General features: G+C 37.7%; 2 protein-coding genes across 2 annotated transcripts; both read left to right on the top strand.

The window, feature by feature from the left end:
* The first annotated feature begins 6,181 nt into the window (after positions 1-6,181).
* LOC134538135 (kelch domain-containing protein 4) lies at positions 6,182-24,859 on the top strand. Its single transcript, XM_063379175.1, has 9 exons — positions 6,182-6,374; positions 6,992-7,162; positions 8,452-8,687; positions 11,487-11,653; positions 12,983-13,132; positions 13,282-13,500; positions 15,849-16,036; positions 17,421-17,673; positions 24,667-24,859. Exons 1-9 carry the CDS (start codon positions 6,261-6,263, stop codon positions 24,816-24,818), a joined length of 1,650 nt encoding a protein of 549 aa, XP_063235245.1. The 5' UTR covers positions 6,182-6,260; the 3' UTR covers positions 24,819-24,859.
* Positions 18,834-22,048, top strand: LOC134538134 (zinc finger BED domain-containing protein 4-like). Its single transcript, XM_063379174.1, has 2 exons — positions 18,834-21,326; positions 21,460-22,048. Exons 1-2 carry the CDS (start codon positions 19,707-19,709, stop codon positions 21,811-21,813), a joined length of 1,974 nt encoding a protein of 657 aa, XP_063235244.1. The 5' UTR covers positions 18,834-19,706; the 3' UTR covers positions 21,814-22,048.
* Positions 24,860-25,098: the final 239 nt, after the last annotated feature.

The raw sequence follows: 25,098 nt of genomic DNA, 5'->3' as shown, positions 1-25,098 counted from the left end.
AAATTAATAATAATTACAGATAAAATAATGGTCACAGTCATATCTCCCGTGTCTGAAAATTTATCTGCGAAAGTTTTACCACTGAATTCTTTATAGTTTATTAATAAAGCTTGAATTTAAAAAAATCCCGAAAATCAGCAATAACTTAATTAAAATAAAAAAATTAAAAAAATAATTTTACACCAGAATGGTTCAAATCTTCTCTAGTAGCTGAATCATTAACAAATATATTGTTTTTTTTAATACGATGCTGGTGCACCAATCCCCTTAAGGTGGGTATCCATACGGTGCATGTTATCCGTGGCGTGTCATCGCTGCGTATAACCCTGTGTCTCGACACGGTGCAACGATGTTGTTAATTCCCACCGTGTCATTCATCCGTTACAGGGTATCCGTATCACAAACAAATGTCATGTCCCGTAGACACACCAGGAAGGGCAGTTCATCAGTGACCGTGGACACTGGTCAACTTTCAGCGGCCGCCCACGTGTTTACACTCCTCTCGCTTGAGAAGAAGAAAAAGTCACCTTGTTCTGGTGGATGTCAGAAGTAGGGAGCTGTACGGTGGTTCGAGTTCGTCGGCTGATTTGAATTTTCAGGCAGCGAGTGGACTGTACAAGAACTTTACGAGAATGCATCCGAGGGAATTCGATTTTTTTTTTCTGTGTTCAATTGGGCCGGGAAAAAAAAGTAGAAGAATGTCGAGCTTTTCAAAAACAAAAGTAGTTGATGGTGACAGAAATTTCAAATCACATCTCTGTGCTACTCACTACAGCCAGTAGCAGTTCGTAAAAAAAAAGAGAGAGATTAGAAGATATATTTGTTTAATCTAATCTACTGTCATCGAAGTTTTACATCGAACGACTGGACCAATATCTTTGAGCAAAATTGTACCTACTAAAAACTCTAATGGATGCAATGAACTAAACTGATTTTTGATCTAAACTTTTTAGTTATTCTACTTTAAGGCACGTTATGAAAAAAATAATGTTAGTACATTTTTACGATGCGCAACGAAATTTTCATAGGATGAAAAAAATGTTACATACAATTAAAAATTATATATATTTGCTTTTAAATCTTATATTTTAGTGATTGATATTGAATACTGGTACATTTTGTAAAAAAAAAAAGTTTACTTATTGTGGATATTAGAGATAGAAATTGCGTTTATAAACATTTTCAAGTGTATTTATAAATGTGATATTATTTTCCCGTATGTATAATTTATTTGCATTGAAAATTATTATTTTTTTTATTTAATAAAAAATAAAATAAAAAAATTAAAATCAACATTCAGCATATTTATTGATTATTATTAGGGCCTACTAATTAAAATTTATCTCGATCATTTTACTGAAGTAAATAATTAATTTTTTACTTGTGTTTATATTACTATTGGATAATGAGTATTTATCACTCCGGTCATTTTATTATTTTATTTCTATTAATTATTTGCATGCAAAATTAAAGTTGGTTTATTATTACATCATTACATAATAAGTACACACACTTACATTAATATATGTACACACATATACACACACACATTAGTACTGAGAGAACGCAAGGGACTCGAGGTTGTATTTTATTATATACACCCAGTTACGTAGAATAAATCAAAAGATGTTTCGATGCCACGCCCTAATAGCCATCCGAGCCACTTACGTGCTCGGTTCCCTTCCTGAACGGAATCCTCGGTGCGCTTCAACTGGGAAATTTATATTCAAATCGCAAATCCCTGCAATGCCGGGAAGTCAGGAGGGTAAGCCCGCCCCCCTGGTCCAAATCCCTTGTAACCAGCGGCCGGGATAAAGAGCGGCGGGCCCTTCCGCTACACGGGTTATACGCTGGCGAACAACTCGTTTTACAACGGAGGGAACAAATTTTCCGCTCGACTTCCAATTAAGTTGGTTATCCTGTCGCGTCGGATCGGGACGGCGTCTCCATCACGTGCCCGGCGGCCGATCGTCGAGCGAGTAGGGGGAGGGGGAGGGGGAGGCGTGTGCGTCGGTGGAAACAGTTCCCCTACCAACCGGAAACTCTCTCTCTCTCTCTCTCTCTCTCTCTCTCTCTCTCTCTCCCTACCACTCGGACCTGCATCCGCCTCGCTGCGACGCTCGACTGTGGCATAGAGACATCCTCCCTTCTGAGAAAAGAGAATCACTTGCTTACCAACTTAGAATTATTGAATAAAAACCATATAACTTAGATGGTCATAAGTTAAAAAGATCATAGCTAAGAAACACACAACGTCGAAAACACATATTAGAAACTGCCTTAAAAAGTCACCACTTAGAATTACACGACTTATAATTGTCATAACTTAGAAACATGCAGCTTAGAAATGCACAATGCTGAAACACACAACTAGAAATGTCATAACTTAGAACCATCACAACTTGGAAACACACAACTTAGAACTTGCATAACTTAGAAATACACAAAGCCAAACACACAACTTACAAACATCATGATTTAGACAATTCTGTCTCGTGTGTTTCTAAGTTGTGTGTTTCTCAGTTATGACAGTAACCCGGCCACATCGGCATTATTACATGGCAACACGTGCAATGATTTTTGTTGTGTAACATCTTAGTTCTCTGTAATTATACTATATTTCGGAGAGTAATTTCGTGAATGGAACAAAGGTTGCATGGAACGGAAATGTGTAACAACCACGGTGCTGACATTTGCTGTGGATGACGTGAACCAAAGTTTGGGAGAGTGCCGGGTAGCAGCTGCTGCCACAGAAGAATCATGGGGAGAGACAATGCGGGAGGAAGCCAGGAAACAGCAGGAGCTAACACTCCCCAGACCACCGGTCCACCCGACCCCTTCGTGCCCGGTCAGTGGGTATACGTGAAGCAGCGCCACCTCTCAGCAGGTGCCCGCAATTTTTGCGCTGGGCTAGTCCCTAAGAGGTCGGAGCCCCGGCAAGTCCCTTGGAAAACTGGCCCCTCTTACTACACAGTGCACGCTCGCAGCGGACGACCCACCAAGGTCCTACACATGGACGACCTGCAGGTACGAACCCCTGTACTTCTGCTCTGTAGCTCGTGGAGAATGCAACCAGGTCAGACCAGACCCGAGTAACCGACCAGACCAGAGGAACCGACCAGACCCGGGCGTCTAACCCCTCACTCACCCCATCAGTTAATGGAGAGATGGATTAGTGCCACCGAACTTCCCGAGTCGGCTCTGTTAAATCCAAGGGACACCACTCTCGCCCCACCTGCCCCAGCAGCGCCGGATGCATGGCAGTGAGTGCAACAGGCACAGCACCAGCTAGAGTTTGTTCGGAAACGACATAATGTTATGTATTGCTACCGACAAAGTGGGTACCAGGCTTTGGTGCCACAAGAGTAAGGACATTAATTCATGTGTAGGTTTTATAGCTTCATATAAGGATCCCAAATGGTAAATGCAGCATATGAGTAAGGTGTATTTGATTTAAAGGAAATTTCATTTAAGTGCTCCAGCATGATTTATTTCGATTAACCTGGCAAACTCTAACCATTACAGGGGAACCCCCAGTAGAGCAAAAATGCCAATACATATAACTAGGAACAGTTAAGTTACGAGTTCATATTACACATGTAACGTGTGTACCTGCGTACACTTGCAAAGTATTGTACCCCTGACTTTTCACGGCATACCACCTACAACACAGTGAGCTGGGCAAGCTTCCCCCGAATAGACGAGACTATTCTTCTTCCAGCTCGTCAGGGAAGCCTGCGAGTATAAAAGGGCATGCGCCCAGACCATCGATAAGCAGAACAACTGGGACATCCAGCCAGCAGGCTGCCTCGCTGCTCCGACACCGCTCGCCGGCCTACACCGTCAATCGCCGCGGAGTTGCTGCCGCCCGAGGACCGAGAAGACATCGACTGGGTGAGACCTCTCCGAGTTGTAACCCAGGATATAGACAGTTCATGGGGAAGCATCGCTGGATTAAGCATAAAATCTTTCAGAACTAACATTAACTAAAAACGACGGTTCAGCCACAAGGGCAAAGAGGGCAGGCATTAGCAAACTCTGTGAGGGCCGAGCGAGCGGAAGTATTTACACAATCACGACACTATCAGGACACTATCGCGACCAGATCGCTACACAGTTTGGACACTAACTCTACCGCTGGTAACGAAGAATCGTAGCCACAAGAGACAGTGAACAAGAAAACGGACTTACGCGTTACTACGAGAATGCGGAGAGAGCTTCACATGGTACCGGGGGAAGAGTAACTAAAACCAACCTATAAACTTTGACAGTGTTACACGACTAGTTGCGTGTATATAATTGTAACCTCTGGCAGTAACTATCTGTATTTGTGTTACGTGTAACATTCAGTAATATTAAGATTAGGTATGGTCCTTGTAACTTTGTAAATGGTATAGCCTTAGTAGTTGAAATTGGCGGTGTTTTGATCGTTAGCTGTGACGAGCGCACGGCTCGCCACAATTAAGGGTATTGTTTTGTTTTGTTTGTTCAGGAATCGAGCACGTAGCGTTAATTCGTGCGTTTTGTGTTCTAGTGGGAACTTACCACAACAGTTCGTCTCCACGAGAACCCGACTTGTTTAAGTGTTATGTCAGTTTGAGAATCTATGCTATTCCTTTTGGTGTTATTGCGTTTGTCAATAAATTGTTATTGGATCGAATTTAACTTAGCAATTAATTTCATAACCACCCGCAAACGTCCCTTTTTCCTCCTTTTTAGGGTTTTCCTGTGTCCTTAGTCAAACCCGCGACACACACATCCTTATAGAAAGCTTATATTTCTACAGTTCTTGAATCCATGTATACACCACTACTCTCTGGCTTTCTCTAGTGTTCCATTGTGTAGGTATAATCCTAATCTCCTTAATGGAGGTTGCCAAAGCTGCTCATGGTTGAATGTTCCTCTGTGAAATTGCCAATAAAACTGGATGGCAGACCAACTGGTTTCGCATCCAGTGGATAGCCCAGTGTTCCTTCGCTGAAAGTCATCCATTTGCTGTAGAGAAGTCAGCAGCTCGTGGGCAGCAAACTTTAATGAGAGAGGAGGAACCACCATCTAAGGAAATAATCAGCAGCAAACAAGGTCCCCAGCAAACATTTCTTATATCCCATCCACTCTGTTTCTTAGCCACTGTAAATGTCTTCTATATCACCCATTCCCTACTCCCTAGACCCTGACTGGACCGACTCCCTCATAGACCTTCTGGTGGGCTGATGGACGGAGAAGGTGAAAACCCGGCCCAGACCACCAATAAATCTTTTGTTGAATTTTTGGGGACAAACTATAACATTTTATCCAGTTCATACACATTGTTAAAACAATAAAAGTAACAGCTGATTTTTTTTTTGGGGGCGGGGTATTTCATTCTTATCTATTTGAATTTCAATCAAACCTAATAATGTTGAAATTATCATCTCTTTATTATGTCTCCTATACTTAAGAAATTTCTTTCGTAATATAACAATAGTTTTACAGTAGTCTCAGAATATAGTTTCTGGCACATATTCAAAGCAAGATTGACAAGATGAAGTTCGCCTTTCTTAATCTGATCATATGCAGTTATACGTTGAAGTCCTATTTCCTTTACTCGCTCAGATCAATTGCTTAATGAAGCAACCCCCAAGCAGACATTGCTAACATGGATATCATCATCGCAAGTAGTGGACCCAGGGGCCGAGCACCCCAACTTGGCATCGAACCCAGAGGCCCGCGAGGAGTCCCAGGCCGCTGAATTCGGCCCCTAACTTTTTTTTTGTGCCTATAAAAAGTAAGTTTTGGCATGGATTGTGAAATAGCTGACTGAAAATTCGCTGCGAAGCTTGGTGACTACAAATGGCCTGTGTTAAATTTAATTTATTTTCAAGGGGAATGAATTTATTTTTTTGTTAAACTCATGTGTTGTCCAACCCTCCTTGGTTTGGGTGTGGGGGGTGATTTAATATATAGCTGAAATTCCTTTACTGATGCCTTCACTTTAGTTTTACTTAGAGTCAATAATGTTTATGTTTTTGAAAGGTACTCAAAAAGAGAAAAATTATTTGAAATAGTTTTTACAATTTTTAAGGGACATAATACTGCAAATAAATATAAAAATTAAAAATAGATACAAATGGAAATTATTAAAGTATAAACATTTTATTACTTGCACTTCATAGTTAACCGAAGGCTACAAGTAAACGCCATGGAAAGCATGGACACATGGTTGGTAGTGTTTATATTGACATAACCTAAATGTTTGTAGAGAGCGAAAAAGTTTTATAATGGGTAAGAAAGATAAAGGCAAAAAGAAAGGCAAAGGAGCTGAAAAGACTACCGCAAAAACAGAAAAGAAGCTTTGTGTTAAATTCAAGAAAGAATTAGCTGCAAAAGGAGAAGTAATACAATGACGTACTTCGTTCATTTTTATTTGAGCATGTACACAAAAGAAACTACCTATTTTATTAATTACATTGCAGTATAACTACCGTGAATGAAATTTATAGAAGTAATTTTGAGGCATACCAAACTTATTGCACAATTTTATAGTTTGTAAATATCGGTGACCTAAAATAACCTAACTTTCTTTCTTTAAACCTACACTTTTATGTGCATAAAATTGTTTTTTATAAATTTGTCTTTCATACTACAGGATTTATTTCAATGACTAATACCAGATTAAATTTGCTAGGTATACATTGGAACTCAATCTCTCAACCAACTACACTGAACTTTCACGTAGTGTACTGAAGGCCATCAATGCATGTTTATTATTTATCATTCATGCTAAGAACATGTTACCAGGTTGTAACTTCAAAGGGTTGTTTGTTTGTTTGTTTTTTTCCCCCAGTGTGTTGCGCTTAAAACAATTACAAATTGCATTTCATTGACTATTGATTTTGAAAGTTGAAGTCACAAACAAATTGTGCTAATTTGGTGTTTCACTAGGTTTGCCAAAGTAGCTTGAATAGAAGTTTGTGTAATTGACTAATTGGCTGTATTTTAATAATTTCAGGATGACATTGAAAAAATTGTGGCAGAAATTGAGAGAGAGGAGCAGAGAAGAAACCAGGTGGTCGAACACATAGTCCCACCCCCATCTCGACGAGTTAACTTTACATTTGTCGCAAATAAAGATAAAGAAGAAATAATCATGTTTGGAGGAGAATATTTTAATGGTCAGAAGGTAAGTATTTCAAGAGACTCCTAATTTTCTTAGGAAAATTATCAATTCAAAAAATTATCTGTAAAAATAACCACGTATTGTACAAAAAAAACGAATCTAGTACCTACCAACATAGATTTACATAATTAAAAATAGGTTAATATGCTAAGATAATAATGCGATGATTCCATGTTATAATCTGTATGTGTGTATAGTGTTTAGTAGTTATCCTTTATTACTTACTAAACTTTCAAAATCACGTATAAAATGTATCCTTACAAAAATATTAAACAAACAGATTTTCCCTGTTTTTTTTTAATTTAGCCATTATGAAAATTCATGTCACCATGGCCGCCACCTTCCAACCTCGAAAACAAATACATGCAAAACTACAAAAACTGGTTATAAAAATGTGTGCACTAACTCAAGCACAATTTTCTTGTTCGAGGTTGCAGAACATTAAATTCATATACTGTCCGTCAATTAAATCCCATGGTTGCAGTACAAGCCAAAGGATTCCGTCCTCGGAACAGTGCCAAAGTTACTCCCTCATTGTTTTATTGTGAATATATGTTTTGAAAAAATTTGTGGCAGAAAAAATTAATGCAAGGGAGGTACAGAGTTGAAATTTTAGTATTAGCCCTTAAAAATGGGTAATGACAAAAAAAATGTAAAACCAACATGACCGAGCCTTAAGCCCTAATTCATTCCAATTCATTCTGTTAATTGTGCAAGGTGGTACATAAAGTGTCCAATAAGGTTGTTGCAATGGGATCATCGTCTTTGTATGACACTAAACCAGCGGTTCCCAAACGGTGGGTCGCGACCCACGAGTGGGTCGCGGAAGGGTTACGTGTGGGTCGCGACTCAATCCATAAAACTATCAGAAACAATGGAAAAGATAATAAAAATCGAAACAAATCGAATTTTGTGATAACACATTATCTATTGTTTAATAAATAAATGTTTTGCTACAGAGTGCTTATATTTTGTCAACCATTTTCAAATCAGAACACAAATTGTTTAATGTTTATCAATAATCAATTGGTATCTTAAAAAAAAGCATATATATGTATATATTTGCAATATTTGATGGTAATTTATATATGCATAAGGAAGGGATAGGATACAAATAAGGTTTTTTACTCCACCATGGACCGATAGACCGTGGAGTTATTTCTATAAGGACAGGTGGGTCGCCAGGTGAAAAAGTTTGGGAACCACTGCACTAAACTATGGGAGGTAAGGAAATTCACCAGAGAAATTCCAAGTTAATTTCGAACGAGCGCTACTTTTTCTTTGCGTTGCAGATGTCTGTGTACAACGACCTGCTGCTGTACAACGTCCCGCGCAACGAGTGGCAGCTGGTGAAGGCGCCCGGGGCCCCCCCGCCGAGGTGTGGCCACCAGGCGTGCCTCGTGCCGGCGAACAAGGGCCAGCTCTGGGTGTTCGGGGGCGAGTACGCCAGCCCGACGCAAGCGCAGTTCTACCACTACCGCGACCTCTGGGTCTACCACCTGGCCGACAAGAAGTGGGAGAAAATATTGTGAGTCACCGCACGGGGGTGTCTTGACGAGTCCCCCGTGCGCCACGGGCCGCGCGAGATTGGCTGAACGCCACGGCAGCAAGGTGGACGTAGTGGAATCTCGCTAGAAATACTTCACCTTTACATTCTGTAAAAACTTCTGGGCTCCATAGTCCGATAGAAATGCGTCTGGCATAGCCAAATAATAGATGAAACCCTACGAAACCAAATAGCACCAACGATTCTCACACATACGTTGTTCTAAAATCATTTAGTCATCGTCAAGAGACAAGATTTTATGGTTTTATAATAGTCCAATTTTGTTTTTAAAAAAAGGGGGGATTTTGATGTTATTGTTTTTATTTTTATGAAAGCTTTTTTATAATACTTACTCCACCAAAATAGTGGTAAAATTTATATGAAGCATTTTTATGATAAAATAATTTGTAATAAATTGGTCTAAAACAGATACATTCAGAACAATAAAAATAAATTAGTGAGCATTTGTGGTTTAAAAGTGGTTCGATTAGAGATGCACAATAAAACAAATTAGATTAATTCTTCTGAATCATTCCGGAAATAATGACATTTTCTTGATTTTCAAGCTTAAAAGATTCCTTTTTATATGATTTGAATTAAATTTGGTTAATGTTATATAATGAATTAACTTTCATGATCCAGCCCAATTTCTTTTTTGGGAATGTGGATGGGTGCCATGAGGTAGCACCAAGTTATGGTCGCCACGTAGTCTGCGTGAAACTCGTCGCAAACAATTTTTTTTTTTTTTTAAATAATAATAACAACTGAATTCTACATATGAACCAGTAATGCGGGAATTTTTTGAACATCTTTTAGGTACCTAGTTTTGTCTGAGTTTCTGGTCAAAACAAATGCAAATTTAGTACAAAAGTTTTCAGTAAAACCCGTTCAAAGACAGAAATTTTAATTTCAAAATAAAAAAATTTGAAACCTACAAATAATGATGCGAGAACCAAGCATATGCAGTGCTCACTCTTTGATTCTGCTTTCTTAGGTTCGCTACAATCTATAATTCAGTACCAATCGATTTGCTAGTATAAAAAATATTTTTAAGGGAATTCTGAGTTTTTTTTGTCCCTGACCGCCATGTAAGTAATGTGATATCATATTTTTATTTTTTTTAAACAATAATGCTCATCTTTATTTTTATATTGCCATATAGTAGTCTATTATTACTGCTTTTTAAAAATCATTTTAGTGTTTTAATTTTCTTTCATTCCTATTAAAAAAAAAAGGGTACATTGACATTCGATTATCCGGCATGGCCGTGAGTCCCAAACCCAGGGTCATTTAAAGAATTGGTGGGGGGATCAAAATCGTAGGGACCCTGGTTGAATGCTTCAAGATTATTTTTAATGCATGGGTTTACTTTGATGGGATGAAAATTACAAGTCTTATTGTCAATAGAATTCATATGAAACCTTACAAGTGATGCAATATGCACAGATCGTGATTACAGTTATGAACACAGGAACGTTTACAGTTTTTAGATTTTTTTTTTTTCAATTTTGGTTCTCAAAAGTGGTAATGGGGAGGGGGCGTGACTAAATTATTTGCCCCTGGACCTTGGTTTCCCTTGACGGTCGAACCTGCTAGATGGAAGACCTTCTCTGTACTATGAAATTATGAGTTTAACATGTGATGGTTCAGTTCAGGGCTCTCTATCAGTATTTGTAAGGACTATGTATGTAACAGTATTACCGTGAAGAACTTGATGTAATGGAAAGTTAGTGTGTGTGTGTGTGTGGGGGGGGGGGGGGGGGGGGGTTATTTATTTATGTACGTATGTTTAATTTGCTTAAGTGAAATGCTAGTCTAGAGTATATCCCATAAACGAGTGCGCATCTCAAACAGGTGACTTTATAAAAGTGTTTAGTTTGACAGTTTAATATTCTTCCATTATTTCGTAGAAAAATACTTGTAAAAGGTCAGGCAGTCTAGTTGGACTTTATTTAATTTAATGGAATAACGTGTGCGAAATGACAGCAAAATGCTTCACATGACTGTGTCAAAAAGTGCCTCCGGGTGTTCTGAGGAGTCCCAGAGATGTGAGAGGTCCGGAGAGACACCCTCGGTGCTCGCTGGTGGGGGCTTGGCCAGTGAGCTACTGTTGGTTGCCGAATGGGTTTAGGGGGTTGTGGTGGTGTCGATGGTGGGATGGGTTGCCTCAGCCTCTCCACATAGCCCTTCACCGACACCTCCAGACTGCGATGAAACGGCGTGTCCATTTCCCTCACCAGAGGGGGGGGGCCACGCCATTTCCTGTCGGATCCGCCCACTCCAGGGAGCTTATGCCGGCGGGAAGCCTAAGATGTACATCAAGTTCTGTCCTTGCCCGAACACGCCCGAATTTACGCCTTCGGCCAACCTCGGGTTTATTTATATATATTTATATTTCTCTGTTTATTTTAATGTAGCTATACTGACCTAACTAACCGTCCATAGTGTTATAAAGTGTTTTAATGTAGCTAACCTGACCGACCACTTTTAATATTTGGATTCATTTTTCCTGCGCAAAAATAAAGCAAATCCCGAGGTTGGCCGAAGGTGAATATTTGGGCGTGTTCGGGCAGGGACAGAACTTGATGTACATCTTAGGCTACTCTATGCCGGCCCACAAGGGTTAGGGAACGCGTGTGATAAATCAGAGAAGCATAAGCTTCGTACGGTTATTGAAAAGTGCACTTGTTCGTTGACCGGACTGTGGTAATGAATGTTTTGTTACGTGCAATGTAGGAGCTTTACTACGAGTAAATAAAGTGTAAGTTGTGTTACTTCCAGGGCTGCGGGTGGCCCATCAGCGAGGAGCGGTCATCGAATGGTGCACACTAAGAAACACCTGATTGTGTTTGGCGGCTTCCACGACAATCTGCGGGATTACAAATACTTCAACGACGTCTACGCGTTTGATTTGACTAGCTACACTTGGAAGCTCCTGGAACCAAAAGGTCAGTTCTGCACCCACTGCAATCTCTGACGTTCTGGTTGTACCTGCGGCTTTATTGTTCACTAAGACACCGATGGACAACTTCACTCTTTCCGATAGCCAGATGTCATTTTGTAAACTAATCCAGAGACCTGACAGATATGAATTAATCCTATATTACTGACACACCTGTATTACACCAAAGAGATACATATACCTTGGATACAAGCATATCATAAAGCACAAATATTAGCCTACTCAATACAGATGTGTATAAAATAGAAAATGGAAGTACAGTACACTCCCGTTTATCCGTGAAATTAAGTGGCAGGGCCACCGCTGATAGTAAAAAACCCGGATAATCTGCAAAAGAGCCGAAAATTGAGGGGAGGGGGGAAGGAAACATTAATTTCAACTTAAAAATCTAAAAAAATATTTACAGTTAAAGTTACAATGAATAGTAAAAATTTTTAAATTATGCTAAAATTTTAGTATTTTACTGAATAATTAACATACAATACATTTCAGTAATGTAAACATAAAAGTGCTCTGTACTTACTTCATAACAAGGATACGGTACTGTACGTACTCAAGAGACTTCATGACAGTAAAAAAGAAACCATACGACTAGAAACAAAGCGCAACAGAGACAAAAATAGCAATGCATGCCAGCCTACTGAGTGAGTTCCGAGAAGGCCTGTGGCATTTTACTGTATACTGCACATAATACACTCGTCAGTAGAGTTCAAATTTGCTCACTTGTAATAAAATACAGATTTATATATGTGCTGTATTTTTTCGTAGCATGTGCGGATAATAGGGAGTGTACTGTATAACAATAGAGTATCATTTGAAATACAGCTACATAAGTGGAACACGCCTTATTTATTAAATTTTAAGTGTTTGTTATATTCATCATTTTTCTGAATGAAAATGCTTATAATTATTAAAAAGGCTTATATCTCAGGTGGTTTAGCTCCAAACGAAAAACTGAAAATTGTTTTCCGTTTTGGAAATCAAAGTTTGCGTCACTGGGGATGTTTTGATAATATTTTTAATTTTTTACTTATACCCTTTTAAAAATCTTTTTTTTATTTTTTAAATTTTTTTATATCTTTGAAGTTTATAATTTTATTAAAAAACTATTGGTATTTTTGTCTTTTATGTATATAATATATGTTGATAGGCCCGAAAGTTAAAGTTATAATTTTTTTTTGGCAGATTTGCATTTTTCTAGTTACACCCTTTTGAATTTTTATATCATATATTTCTTTTGTGATCACTTTATTTATTGCTGCTCAATGGTTCAATGTATTGAATAAATAAAATAAAAATATGTTCTCTTTTTTAGGAACACCCCCATCACCAAGATCGGGATGTATAATGATTGCACGCAATGATGGAAGTGTTCTTGTTTATGGAGGGTACAGCAAAGAGCGGATAAAAAAAGATGTCGACAAAGGATCAGTGCATTCTGACATGTTTATTCTTCAACCAGATAGTAAGTAATTAGGGAATTTTTGTTTTTCAGCCACTCATCATATTTATGCCTAGTTGTTTCGCGAACACTCTGCATGCATGTAAGCATACAAAGTGTATCTTCGTTTTTTAAAGGCCCTGTGTTTGTGCTTTTTCTTTCCGGTGCGACAGAGAACGATGCGACCTGCACGAAGTGGAAGTGGGTGTCTGTGAAGCACAGTGGTGTCCGAATGTCGCCGCGCTGCGGCATGTCTGCGGCCGTGGCAGCGGGCAACAAGGCCTTCACCTTCGGCGGAGTGTGGGACGTGGAGGAGAGCGAGGAGGACCTTTCCGGGACGTTCTTCAACGACCTCCACGTTCTCGACCTCGAGAGCGCCACGTGGAGGAGTGGTGGGTGCTGTTGGTGCACGCATACCTGGAGATGCCCTGTTTCACCGCACGATCGTCGCACCGTCGTTTCGGGGCCGAAAATTCTCGAATAAACATTGCATCATGTTTCGGGTCCAGCTGTTAGATTTTGAGTGCTTTGTGTAGGTGGGTAACCTAACAGGATAAAACATGGAAGCAACAAAAATTTGTTTTCAAATTGCTGTCAGGCAGTTTGGGTTTTATAATGGGGAAAAATACAGTAACTATACAATCCCAGTGAAACTCATTTACGATGTACCTGCACAGTACGTTTTCTTGTCCTATAATGGTGAAATGTTTTGGTCCTGCCATTTTCTAAATAAGATGAACGTTATTTTTTTTTAATGTAATATGTCGTCCATAAACTTCTTTCCCCATATAAAACTTAATATTTTAAAGTTTAAAACTGTTATTCGTTTGGATACTACCGCTTACTTAATTTATTAACAGAAATACAAAGTTATCCAATGTGTAAATTTTTTTTCAAATATGTTTTTAAATGTTATAACCTTTATCTGTTCGTTTTCATCGCCGCTGTGTACCGCTTACAAAAATGTAGCCAGCGTTAGATGGCATTATTCATGTTTGGTTATGTTGATGCCCGTAAAGAGCGTGTGCATGTAGTTGAATATTGATATTGATAGCTCACCGATCGCATGCAACGCGCACGCTCTGTCTAGCGCCGAGTAAACTGTATTTGATAGCCCACACTCTTTCGTGATGTCTACTATGACGATAGTTATGCATTAGTTGCAGCTCACGTGTGGGACACTGTTTTAATTTTTATATTTAAAGTGGAATTAAATATGTTTTTGTTGCATGCGTTATTAATTTAAATTGTTTGGCGTACTTTTGTATACTCTACATTTAAAAAAAAAATGTAGTTTCCATCAATAGGTTTTGTTTTCATGAATAACTTTATCTCAACAAAAATACCTTTCTTGCATAAAATGCACCCCTACTTTTCAAACTTGATGTTAATATAAAATGTGTGAGTAATATGCAATAAATCACCATAACATCGTTCACATACAATGGCTTGAAAATAATAAAAATGCTTGTAAATTAGGTAAACTTTTGATAGTTACAGTAATACCTCAATCAATAGAATTAATGTGGAAGCAGCATCCTCAGATTAGTAAATATCTGAATAACATGTACCTATATCAAGAGAAAATTATCTTGGTTTTTCAGCCAGCCCAGAGGTACAGTAGGCTGCTTGCTGGTTATCCATGCCATTTTTATTTCCATAAACACAAAAAAATAATTTTTGACTATTTATATTTGTGATTATTTGATGTGACAAGAGAATTGTATGCTGTGATTCAAGATGAAAATAAGCTGCCAAACATAGCTCATTCATAGTTGGTCAGTGTTAGCATTCTTCATGAACTTCGAAACTGCTAGAGCAAATTATGATTCCAGCCCTGTAAGCCACGCGCCCTTGTAAACCGCGCTCAGGTCAACGTCGGCACGGCGCTGCTGTTCCGTGACTCACACGAGAGATAAATGGCCTGAGTAGTTTCAAGGCAGCAGTCGCGACCAGGCAGTATTTTTTTTTCTGTCGTAATCCTTAGGCAGTAATGTCCAGTAATAAACGCAAAGAGTGGTACATGAAATTCTACAAAAATTAAAAATTATCGACCATCTAGACGTAAAATGTGGCTATGTTTTAATGATATGTACTGTGAATCTTTTGTAAACTTTGTCTAACGCTTTAGTACCTATTACGTAAAACTTTATACAGTGTTTGTCTAGATTGTTGGGATAGAAAATTCGTAACCAAACAGGTTTTTTTTGGCATTGCTTTAACCATGTTTTTCGGTTATGCGTGGACCACTTGCCTGGATAATCGGGAGTCTTTTTTTTTTCAGGGAGATGTTTTTCCAGCTTTTTTTGAGTGTAAATTCTTTCACGTCACTTCATGATTCACCTTATGAGGTTAATATTTTTTTCAGATTTTGACCATTGTAGGATCACTTTCTAGGTCGGTCCTCAAGCAAATGTTTTCAGCAATCTTTGCCGGTAATGGCGCTTCAGGTCGGATTGTCTTCTTTCCTTCTGCCGTTTTACTCTTTACTATATGCTTACAAGGCGAGGTTTGAATTGCCAAAGAAGTTTAACTTCTGTCATGGGTACCGAGTTACACGCACCCTTTTTTTTTTGGTCCATTTTTGAGGTTTTTTTTATGACTTATTGACTTATTGTATTAACCAGCTATGATGTCTGTACAAAAAAAAAAACATTCTGAATCAATATTCGCCATCACAAGAACCATTCAAAGAACTTCAGTATATATAGGAGTGAATGTTGTGGGAATGTTTGTTCAGTTCGCCTGAGCGGGAAGAAGGATCCTGGCAACCTGAAGAAGCGGCGTCGGAAAGAGAGGGCCGGCGAGGCGGATGGGGACGAGGGTGCCGACGCTGACACAGACACTGACGAGGGGGGAGAGGGGGAAGAGTCGGAAAAGATGGTCACGGAAGTGAGCGAGCTCGACGAATGTGATTCCAAAGAAAAGGTATGTCAAGTAGGTACTTATCAGTTTGTAACAAAAAATTTGCTTCTATAACATGTTTCATTTAGGAAATCTTGAAAATTTTGATTAGGTAGTGTATTTGCAACAGTGCACCCAGACTAAGTATTTTAGAATTTGACTAAACAGAATTATGTGGCGTTTTTAATTTCAAGTGTAAACACATGCACAACTTTCTTTGTTGTCCGTAAAATAAAATGTGAAATGTATTGTGAAATATTTTGTGTAAGTATACTCAATATTCACATATTAAAGAACTATAAAGACTAAGTAAAGTTGTCATATTATTAGTCTCGCATGTGGCAGTAAGAGTGTTTTGCCACATAACACATTAAAAAATTTTCTTAACATTCAAGAACATGCAATTCTCTCCGTAGTGGTAGAATTACAAGAAATATCTCTCTCTATATCCTTTATATTAATATTAATATATGTTCTCAAGTTTCTTTGGAATTTACAACTTTATATTTTCTGTAATTTATGATTATGTTTTCATACACAGACTTGCATTAAATGGTAGTCATTGATTATACAACTGCACATTACCCCAGCTAACACATCACTGCATATGATATAGAACATTCAGACTTGTAACATATCAAAATAATCATTGTGTCATAATTACCCTCTTTTATCGCATGATCGTCGCACGCGCGTAATCGTCCCACCCATATTTTTGGCCGTCAAAATTGGGATAAAAAAACTTCTCGCTTAAACGTTGAATGATGTTTTTGGTCCCGCTATTAGATGCCGAGCGCTTTGTGTAGGCATCTTTTTCGTATAAAATTATGTATTTTAAAGTAGAAATCTAATATTTATTCGGAAATTACCTCTTACTTATTTAATTAACGGAAATACAAATTTGTCTGACGTGTAAATTTTCTTTTAAAGACTTTTTAAACGTTATTATCTTTATCTGATTGTCTGCGTCGCCGCGGTGTACCGGTGTAGATATCTTTTCCGTATAAAACGATGTATTTTAAAGTATAAATCTAATATTTATTCGGACATTACCACTTACATATTTAAATAGTGGAAATAATACAAAGTTGTCTGATGTGTAAAATTTATGGATGATATCACCCTCTCAAAATGCTTCGAGTGTTTTACGTTTTTGAGCCTGTAGTACGTATTTTAAAAATTACCTTACCTGCCGTTTCTTAGAATTTTTCAATTTTTTTATAGTCAAAACATCTGCACATGCAAATTGTAACTGATTAATTTTGTGTGGTCATTTGCTATGGTTAAGGTTAGTTCTTGTCAATTTATAATTATTTTAAATGGCACACAAGCAATGTTATTGCATTGCACGACCCCTGATTGTTTCAACACGTCCGAGCGGCTGCAACGTGGACCAATGTGTTCCCAGATGGCGGCGGATACTGCGTCCGGCACGGTGCTGGCGGACGACGGCGTGTTCAAAGTGACTGTCGGGCCTGCGACTGCTTCGTGTTCGTCCCAGCAAGCACCGACAACCGGCTCCCCCGGCGGCCAGTCGGTCTTCGTGCCGTCGCCGCGGATGAACTGTGGTCTCGCCGTCAAGGACGGTCACCTGTACTTGTACGGCGGACTCGTTGAAGACGGGGACAAGCAGCTCACTCTCTCGGACCTGTACTCGCTGAGTGAGTGACCAACATCGCTCTCGTTAACAGTTTATTAGGGACCGGAAAAATTTGCGGATTCAATGGGGGAGCCTGAATTGTTGCCCGTTGGATGGGCAGCCCTTCAGGATTTTTCTGGCAATGGTTTGTTTGTACAGCGACTGGAAGGGCAGCCCATCCAATTTCTGAAAACATGTTTCTTTAAGTGTTTGAATAATCCTGAAAACTTGCCCCTTGGAAGGGCAGCCCATCAGGATTTTTCTTACAGTAGTGTTTTTGAAAGGTTGTCTGAATTGTTGCCCCTTGGATGGGCAGCCCTTCAGGATTTTTCTGGCAATGGTTTGTTTGTACAGCGACTGGAAGGGCAGCCCATCCAATTTCTGAAAACATGTTTCTTTAAGTGTTTGAATAATCCTGAAAACTTGCCCCTTGGAAGGGCAGCCCATCAGGATTTTTCTTACAGTAGTGTTTTTGAAAGGTTGTCTGAATTGTTGCCCCTTGGATGGGCAGCCCTTCAGGATTTTTCTGACAGTGGTTAGTTTAGGTTAGGTTAGATTAGGTTAGGTAACTTTACAAACTAACCACTGTCAGAAAACTCCTGAAAGGCTGCCCATCCAAGGGGCAACAATTCAGACAACCTTTCAAAAACACCACTGTCAGAAAAATCCTGAAGGGCTGCCCATCCAAGGGGCAACAATTCAGACAAGCTTTCAAAAACACCACTGTCAGAAAAATCCTGATGGGCTGCCCTTCCAAGGGGCAACAATTCAGACAACCTTTCAAAAACACTACTGTTAGAAAAATCCTGATGGGCTGCCCATCCAAGGGGCAAGTTTTCAGGATTATTTAAACTCTTAAAGGAGCGTGTTTTCAGAAATTGGATGGGCTGCCCTTCCAGTCTCTGTACAAATAAACCACTGTCAGAAAAATCCTGAAGGGCTGCCCTTCCAATGGGCAACAATTCAGTCGTCCCGATTCAATGACCTCTAGGATAGCCTCCATTATCCTCCGCATTTCTCAAGCAAACACGCGTGTTCATTGGTTACTAAATTGTGAGGAGTCTCCACTGGGTAGCTTGTGATTCGACGCTTCTTTGGTCGATAGTCTCTCATTGGCCCAGAGAGATCCAGTTAAACTGCGAGCCAATAGCAGAACCAGCAGAATTGTACACATGTTTGAATTTCAGCCTATCACTAGGGATGGGAAAGTCGATCCGTCGATTCTTCGATACCCCGATTTTTTGATACATAATCGATAATCGAGGATCGGCGAAAATCACCGATTATTAAAATTCTGCAGGATGTAGACGTAAAGTGCTGCCTAGCAGCGGTTCATCGCTGTCGTTGCAGTAATTTTAGTCAGTTTTACAACTAAATAAATAACCATAAACGATATAATAAATAATAAATGAAATATAACATAGCTTACCACAGCTCAGTTGCCACAATCCCGTAAGCGGGAACGGAGGTTGGCGATTTCGTACTGTGCATTTAGGGTTATTTATTTATTAACGCAGTGTTATCGTATAAAGAAATTGTAGCCCAACTTTTACTTGCTGAATACACCCACATTGGTAGCCATGTGCACAAAATTTCAAGATTCTACTGAGAAGTGTGCCACGTTTTCTACGTTTCTAGTATATTTATTCACTTGCGTTGTTGCATATTTATTTTCGTCAATGATTTTTTTTGTTAACCAGCATTTGTCTATACATGAACTTTCACAGGTTTGCCAACTTCCGGTACAGATCTTATTCTCAATTACTTAACGATAAAATGCAAGAATAATGTGGCCATAGCCCGTAACATTTTACGAGTTACGTATTTTCCGTAATTTATTTAATAACAGTAAACATTAAATCACCAGTTAATTACGCAACTTAAACATAAAATTTCAATGGACGTTTTTGAAACACGTTTTCATTCCAGTAAGTTACCAGTACGGCAACTGTAGAAATTTTCTTACATGCTTTTGTTTCCAGTGATGCTTCTTTGTTTGAATGTTGGGTAATGTTAGCGCAATACGAATAGTAAAATAACATTTTTATTTACGTGATGTCTAGTGAAGTGTGGAAATACTTTGTCATCGACCGACAAAATTCTGGCTACGCAATATGTCAAATCTGTAAATGTACAATCTCACGTGGCGGTAAATCTAAAACTACAACAAACATGAAAAAACATCTCGAAAACAAGCATGGGAGTTACGTTCATGAGACGAAGAAACAAAGGCTACATTCATCGGAATTGAGCGAGATTGAAGAAAATGAAATAGATGATAGTTCAGCACAAAATTGTTCTTCAGAGACAACCTTGCCATTGTCATCAAATTCAGATGTTAGGCCTACTGCTACTGATTCATCGAGAGGCAGCGGTTCAGTGTCCCCGAGGCATGCTGAGAAAGTTGGCCAAACGAATATTTCATCAAGAACACCAAACCAGTATAGGCTAACTCCTAAAAGTCAATACCAGCCTACATTACAATCATTTATTGATAAAACTGCACAATTCAAGTCCACTGATCCTCGTGCAAAATCAATAACTCAGCACATAGGTAGAATGATGTGCTTAGACAATCGTCCTTTTAGCATGGTTGAAGACAGAGGATTCACAGAATTTGTCAAATTCCTTGAGCCTAGGTATGTTTTGCCCAGCAGAAAACATTTTTCAAATACTGTTGTACCACACATGTACCAAGAATGTAGGGAAAATGTGAACAAAAAGTTGGACGAAGCTGAACATGTGAGTCTTACAACAGATATGTGGACTTCAACAGCCAATGACGATTATCTTGGTCTAACTGTGCATTTTGTTGATTCCAATTTTGTCTTGCAACACCTCAACATTGGGGTTATTCCCTTTCCTGAATTATCTCACACAGGGAACAATTTGTGCAATTTTATCACAGAAACACTTGAAGAATGGAAGCTGCAATCTAAAGTTGTTGCCATTGTAAGAGACAATGCCAGGAACATAACTGCTGGCCTAGAATCATCCGAATATGAACATCTGCCATGCCTAGCACATACCCTGCAGCTTGTTGTAAAGGAAGGGCTACTGAACAACAAGAATGTAAATAATCTGATTGCCAACGGTCGTCGCATAGTTGGCCATTTCAAACATTCTTGTAAGGCGACAAAAGAGTTAAAGAAGGCTCAAGCCACGCTGAAAATGAAAAAACATAAACTTATCCAGGATGAACCAACGCGTTGGAATTCATCTCTCCATATGCTACAGCGCTTACTTGAGCAAAAACAGTCTGTTTCTTTAGCATCAGCAACTCTGCAGTTACCTGTGACTTTTTCATCAGCAGAATGGAACCTGATGACAAATGTAGTAAACCTTTTAAGTATTTTCAACCATGCAACATTGGCTGTAAGTACTCAGTGTGTGACAGCCTCAGAAGTCATACCTATAATCAACAGTTCTACTGAAGAGCTAAGGAAACCAGCACCTACTGGATCAGGTGTACAGGGCATCAAAAATGATATGCTTGCTGCCATAACTTTGAAGTATTCTGATGTTGAAGAGAATATGTTGTACGCAGTTGCAACATTACTGGACCCACGATTTAAACACCATGTTTTTGTGCAGGACGGTAATGTCACAAAAGCGAAAGTTTTTTTGATTGAAGAAGCAAGAAAAACTATCTGTTTGAAACAACCTGAAACTGAGGTAAGTTAGGTGCTAATTTCCTTGTAATTCATTAAGTGTATTCTTATTTGTCTACTTCTGCTGTTTTATGTTGACACATTTGTTTGTTCATTTTTAATTTTTAATTTTGAAAATTTTGTTGCTTTTCTCTCAGTCTGTGCCGCAAACATCCAGCCAAGCAATGGAAAGCCATGGTATGTGGACATTTTACTCAAACATAATGAAGACTGCCCCAAGTGTAAGCCACATCGCATCAGTTGAAGATGAGATTAATGTTTACTTGGAAGAACCTATTCAAAATTCAAGTACCAACGTTTTCCAGTATTGGAAAGAAAATACCAAGTACCCATGTTTAAAAAAACTGTCAAAGAAATTTCTTTGCATTCCACCTTCAACTGTACATTCCGAGCGATTATTCAGCACTGCAGGACTGATTGTTGATCAGAAACGGAACCGTTTAGATCCTGAACGAGTCAAAATGTTGGTTTTTTTAAATAAGAATTTGTGATCTAATAAGAATTTAGGATCTAATAAGACTTTGTGATCTAATAAGATGCTTTGCCAGTTTTCATTTATTATTTTAAGAACTTTCAATTTTATTTTGTCAAAAGTGTTGTTTTTATGATATTTCACTATGTTGTCATTTATTTCAAAGGTATAAAGATTGAATTTGGTAGTTTCTGGTTTTTTACAATATTTTTAATAATCACAACTTTTTGTGGCTATTTAAAGTTTGATTGATAAATGTTAATGATTGTACATTTAGTAATTAATATACTATTTATTAAATTGTATTTCAATGAAATTGTTAGTATTTTGATGACTTTACGACAATTCACTTTTTATTAGTACTACTGACCTATTACTAAATTACGTATTCTCTTTTCAAAATTACATATTCAACTGGATTAAACATAATCCACATAAAAAATAATGCTTGCCCTACACATTACACATTACAGAATAGTAATTTCAATTTCTTTATTTCAAGTAATGTAAAGTTTTGTTTTATGTGTTAAATTTAATAGTATTTATTTATTATTTTGAAAAATGCTTTTTTAGTGTATTCAATAAGTATGTTTACTGATTCCATTGTAACTTATACTTCAATCCCGAAAATGAGAATCTATAACTTAACCTAATTGATTGGAATCGATAATCGATAAGAATCGATGATCGCAACAAGACTCGATAATCGGTATCGAATCGAAAATTTTGAAAATTTCCCATCCCTACCTATCACAAAATGAATCCGCGAGTTTTTCCTGTCTCTAACCATTATTAATTTTGATTGGTGGCTTCTTGTCTCTTAACTACAAGACTTACAGATTTTGTGGTTTTATTTTTAGTCAGATTTCATTTTTTAAAACAGAGGATTTCGGTGTTGTTTTTATTTTTATAAAAGCTGATTGTAATACTTACCCCACCAAAATACATAGTGGTAAAATTTGTATGCTGCATTTATACGGTAAAATAATTTTTAATAAATTGGTCTAAAACATACATTCAGAACAATAAAATATAATTAGTGAGCATTTTTGGTTTAAAAGTGATTCAATACGAGATGCACAATAAAAAAAATAAAATTAATTTTTCAGATCCTTGCACTGTGGTACAATTTGTTTGTCCAGAAATAACAACATTCCGTGATTTCAGACATTAAACAATTACTTTTTTATGATTTGAATTAAGTTTTGGTTATTTAATTCCATGATGTGACTTGCATTTCAGTGTCAGGCTGTGTTTTGACTTAGTTTTTGGTATTATTTCAGTTTCACCATATTATCTTGTCCCTAATTATAGTATTTATTTCTCATAGGGCATGGATCGTACCAAAAAGGTAGCAATAATAAAATTTACATATTTTTATGATATTTTTATCTATATTGGATGTGTCATTGCTAGAGACCTGCAAAATTTGCGGATTCATTCGGTGATTGGCTAGAATTCAAACACATATACCTCTTAGATAATTTTGCTATTGGCTTACTGTTCATCTGGACGAATCTCAACCAGTTATAAACCCTCAACCAAAGAAGGATCGAATCACAGACAAACCAGCTGAGACAACTTGCAAGTCGGCAGCCAATGAACTTACGTTATTTTCCCGAGCGTACAGGGGTATGTGCAGTCTATCCTGAAAGCCATCGAAACCGCGAATTTTGCAGGTCTCTAGTCATTGCTCTTTGGCAAATATAAATTGATGACAATAATTTTACTGCAGAAAACTTCCTCCATAGTGAACCTCTTTATAACAAAAACCTCCTTATAACAAACTGTTTGCTAAGTCCCAGTCAAACCTGTATCTAACATTAAAATATTTTTCCCGTCTATTTAATAAAGGAACAGAAATATAATTTTATATAATTTTTCTTAAAAAAAAAAAAAAGGGCCAAAAAATTATCACTATTTGATCAATGAAGTAATAACTGAACAGACATGTTTTAAATATTAAATGAAAAAGAACAGGAATTAAGAATATACATATTCCAATATTCACAAAACATATACGTATAGCAGAAATAGAACACTCCAAAACTATCGCAAAAAATATTGAGTCTTGCTGATAATGTACAGTCAAACCTCTATCTATCATTTTTCAGGGGACCAACAAAAAAATTCAGTAGATGCGGACATTCAACAGATGTGAACTCACTCTTATATTTTGAAAAAAATATTTCAACCTCAAAATTAGTGTCAGAAATACTTTAATAAAAAAAAAAAAAAAAACATAGCCTATGCACAATAAACCTACTTTTAATTTCAATTTCTTCAATAATCCTAATTCGTTCATCAAGTGTTCTCACATGTTTACTATGCCGAGACATTTTAATCGCTCTAAAACGTTAACCTCACTTTTGCACTTTTTATTAAGTCAACATTCACGCACATGTAAAGGAAACACCGATCAGAATCAGAAAGTAACATGTGCCATAGATTAGGATAGCATGCCCAAACAATGAAATACCGGCCTACAGAAATGCGTTCACGATGCTGCACAGGAATCAATAAATTTTCAACGCCACAGCAAATGCCATATTGGTTAAAACTGCCTCATTTTTGCAAGCCAACTGTTAATCTTTGCTGTGGTAATTTTTTCCAACTAATTACTTCCACATAATTCCCTCTGTGCTGTCTATGTGTTTAACATTTGACATCAGCTGGTTTTCTGTGCGTTTGTGTATTCATCTTTCTTGTTAATTCTTGTGGTTTCTTTATGACGTACAGTTAAAACCAGCAATGGTATGTCCCATGAAAATCTTTTAAATTAATATGTTTGGTGTACTTGCATGGCACTCAATTTCTAAACAGTAATTGTATTTTTTTACATTGGAAAGCTAAATTCTTTGTTATCTCCCAGATGTTCACAGGTTAGATGAATGGAATGTGATAATACCCAACGATCAAGCGAATCAAGAATGGTTAGAGTCCGGCAGTGATTCTGACGACAGCTGTGACTCAGAATCCGAACATTCGAGTGATGAAGATAGTGATGAAATGGATGTCTCTTGAATGTGTGTGTAAAAATGTTAAAATAAAAAAAAATGTTTTTATACCTGCACTTTTTTCTCACAAACAAAACTTAAGCATAACAGAAGTAAAAATGATTCATCAACATTAATGAAAACTTGCAAGTACATTACAAAGATGATTTAGTTTTGTAGCAAAGATGAATTTTGTCAAATTTTTAATTTGACATGCACATTTAAATTTTCTGACTACAGATTATCAAATAAATGCAATAACTGAAATTGAAAATTAACTTAGCACACAACTAGCAGAGTAGTACAAT

This window comes from Bacillus rossius, chromosome 13, assembly GCF_032445375.1.
Source record: "Bacillus rossius redtenbacheri isolate Brsri chromosome 13, Brsri_v3, whole genome shotgun sequence".
Classification (NCBI taxonomy): domain Eukaryota; kingdom Metazoa; phylum Arthropoda; class Insecta; order Phasmatodea; family Bacillidae; genus Bacillus; species Bacillus rossius.
This window is presented reverse-complemented; position numbering and strand designations above follow the sequence as displayed.

What these genes read in the sequence shown, in the direction of transcription:
- LOC134538135 (XM_063379175.1), top strand. Translation starts at nt 6,261, where the DNA reads ATGGGTAAGAAAGATAAAGGCAAAAAGAAAGGCAAAGGAGCTGAAAAG. An exon ending in GTTTATTCTTCAACCAGATA is followed by an intron (nt 13,133 to 13,281) that starts GTAAGTAATTAG and finishes CCGGTGCGACAG; the next exon opens with AGAACGATGCGACCTGCACG. An exon ending in CTCGGACCTGTACTCGCTGA is followed by an intron (nt 17,674 to 24,666) that starts GTGAGTGACCAA and finishes GTTATCTCCCAG; the next exon opens with ATGTTCACAGGTTAGATGAA.
- LOC134538134 (XM_063379174.1), top strand. Translation starts at nt 19,707, where the DNA reads ATGTCTAGTGAAGTGTGGAAATACTTTGTCATCGACCGACAAAATTCT. An exon ending in TGAAACAACCTGAAACTGAG is followed by an intron (nt 21,327 to 21,459) that starts GTAAGTTAGGTG and finishes CTTTTCTCTCAG; the next exon opens with TCTGTGCCGCAAACATCCAG.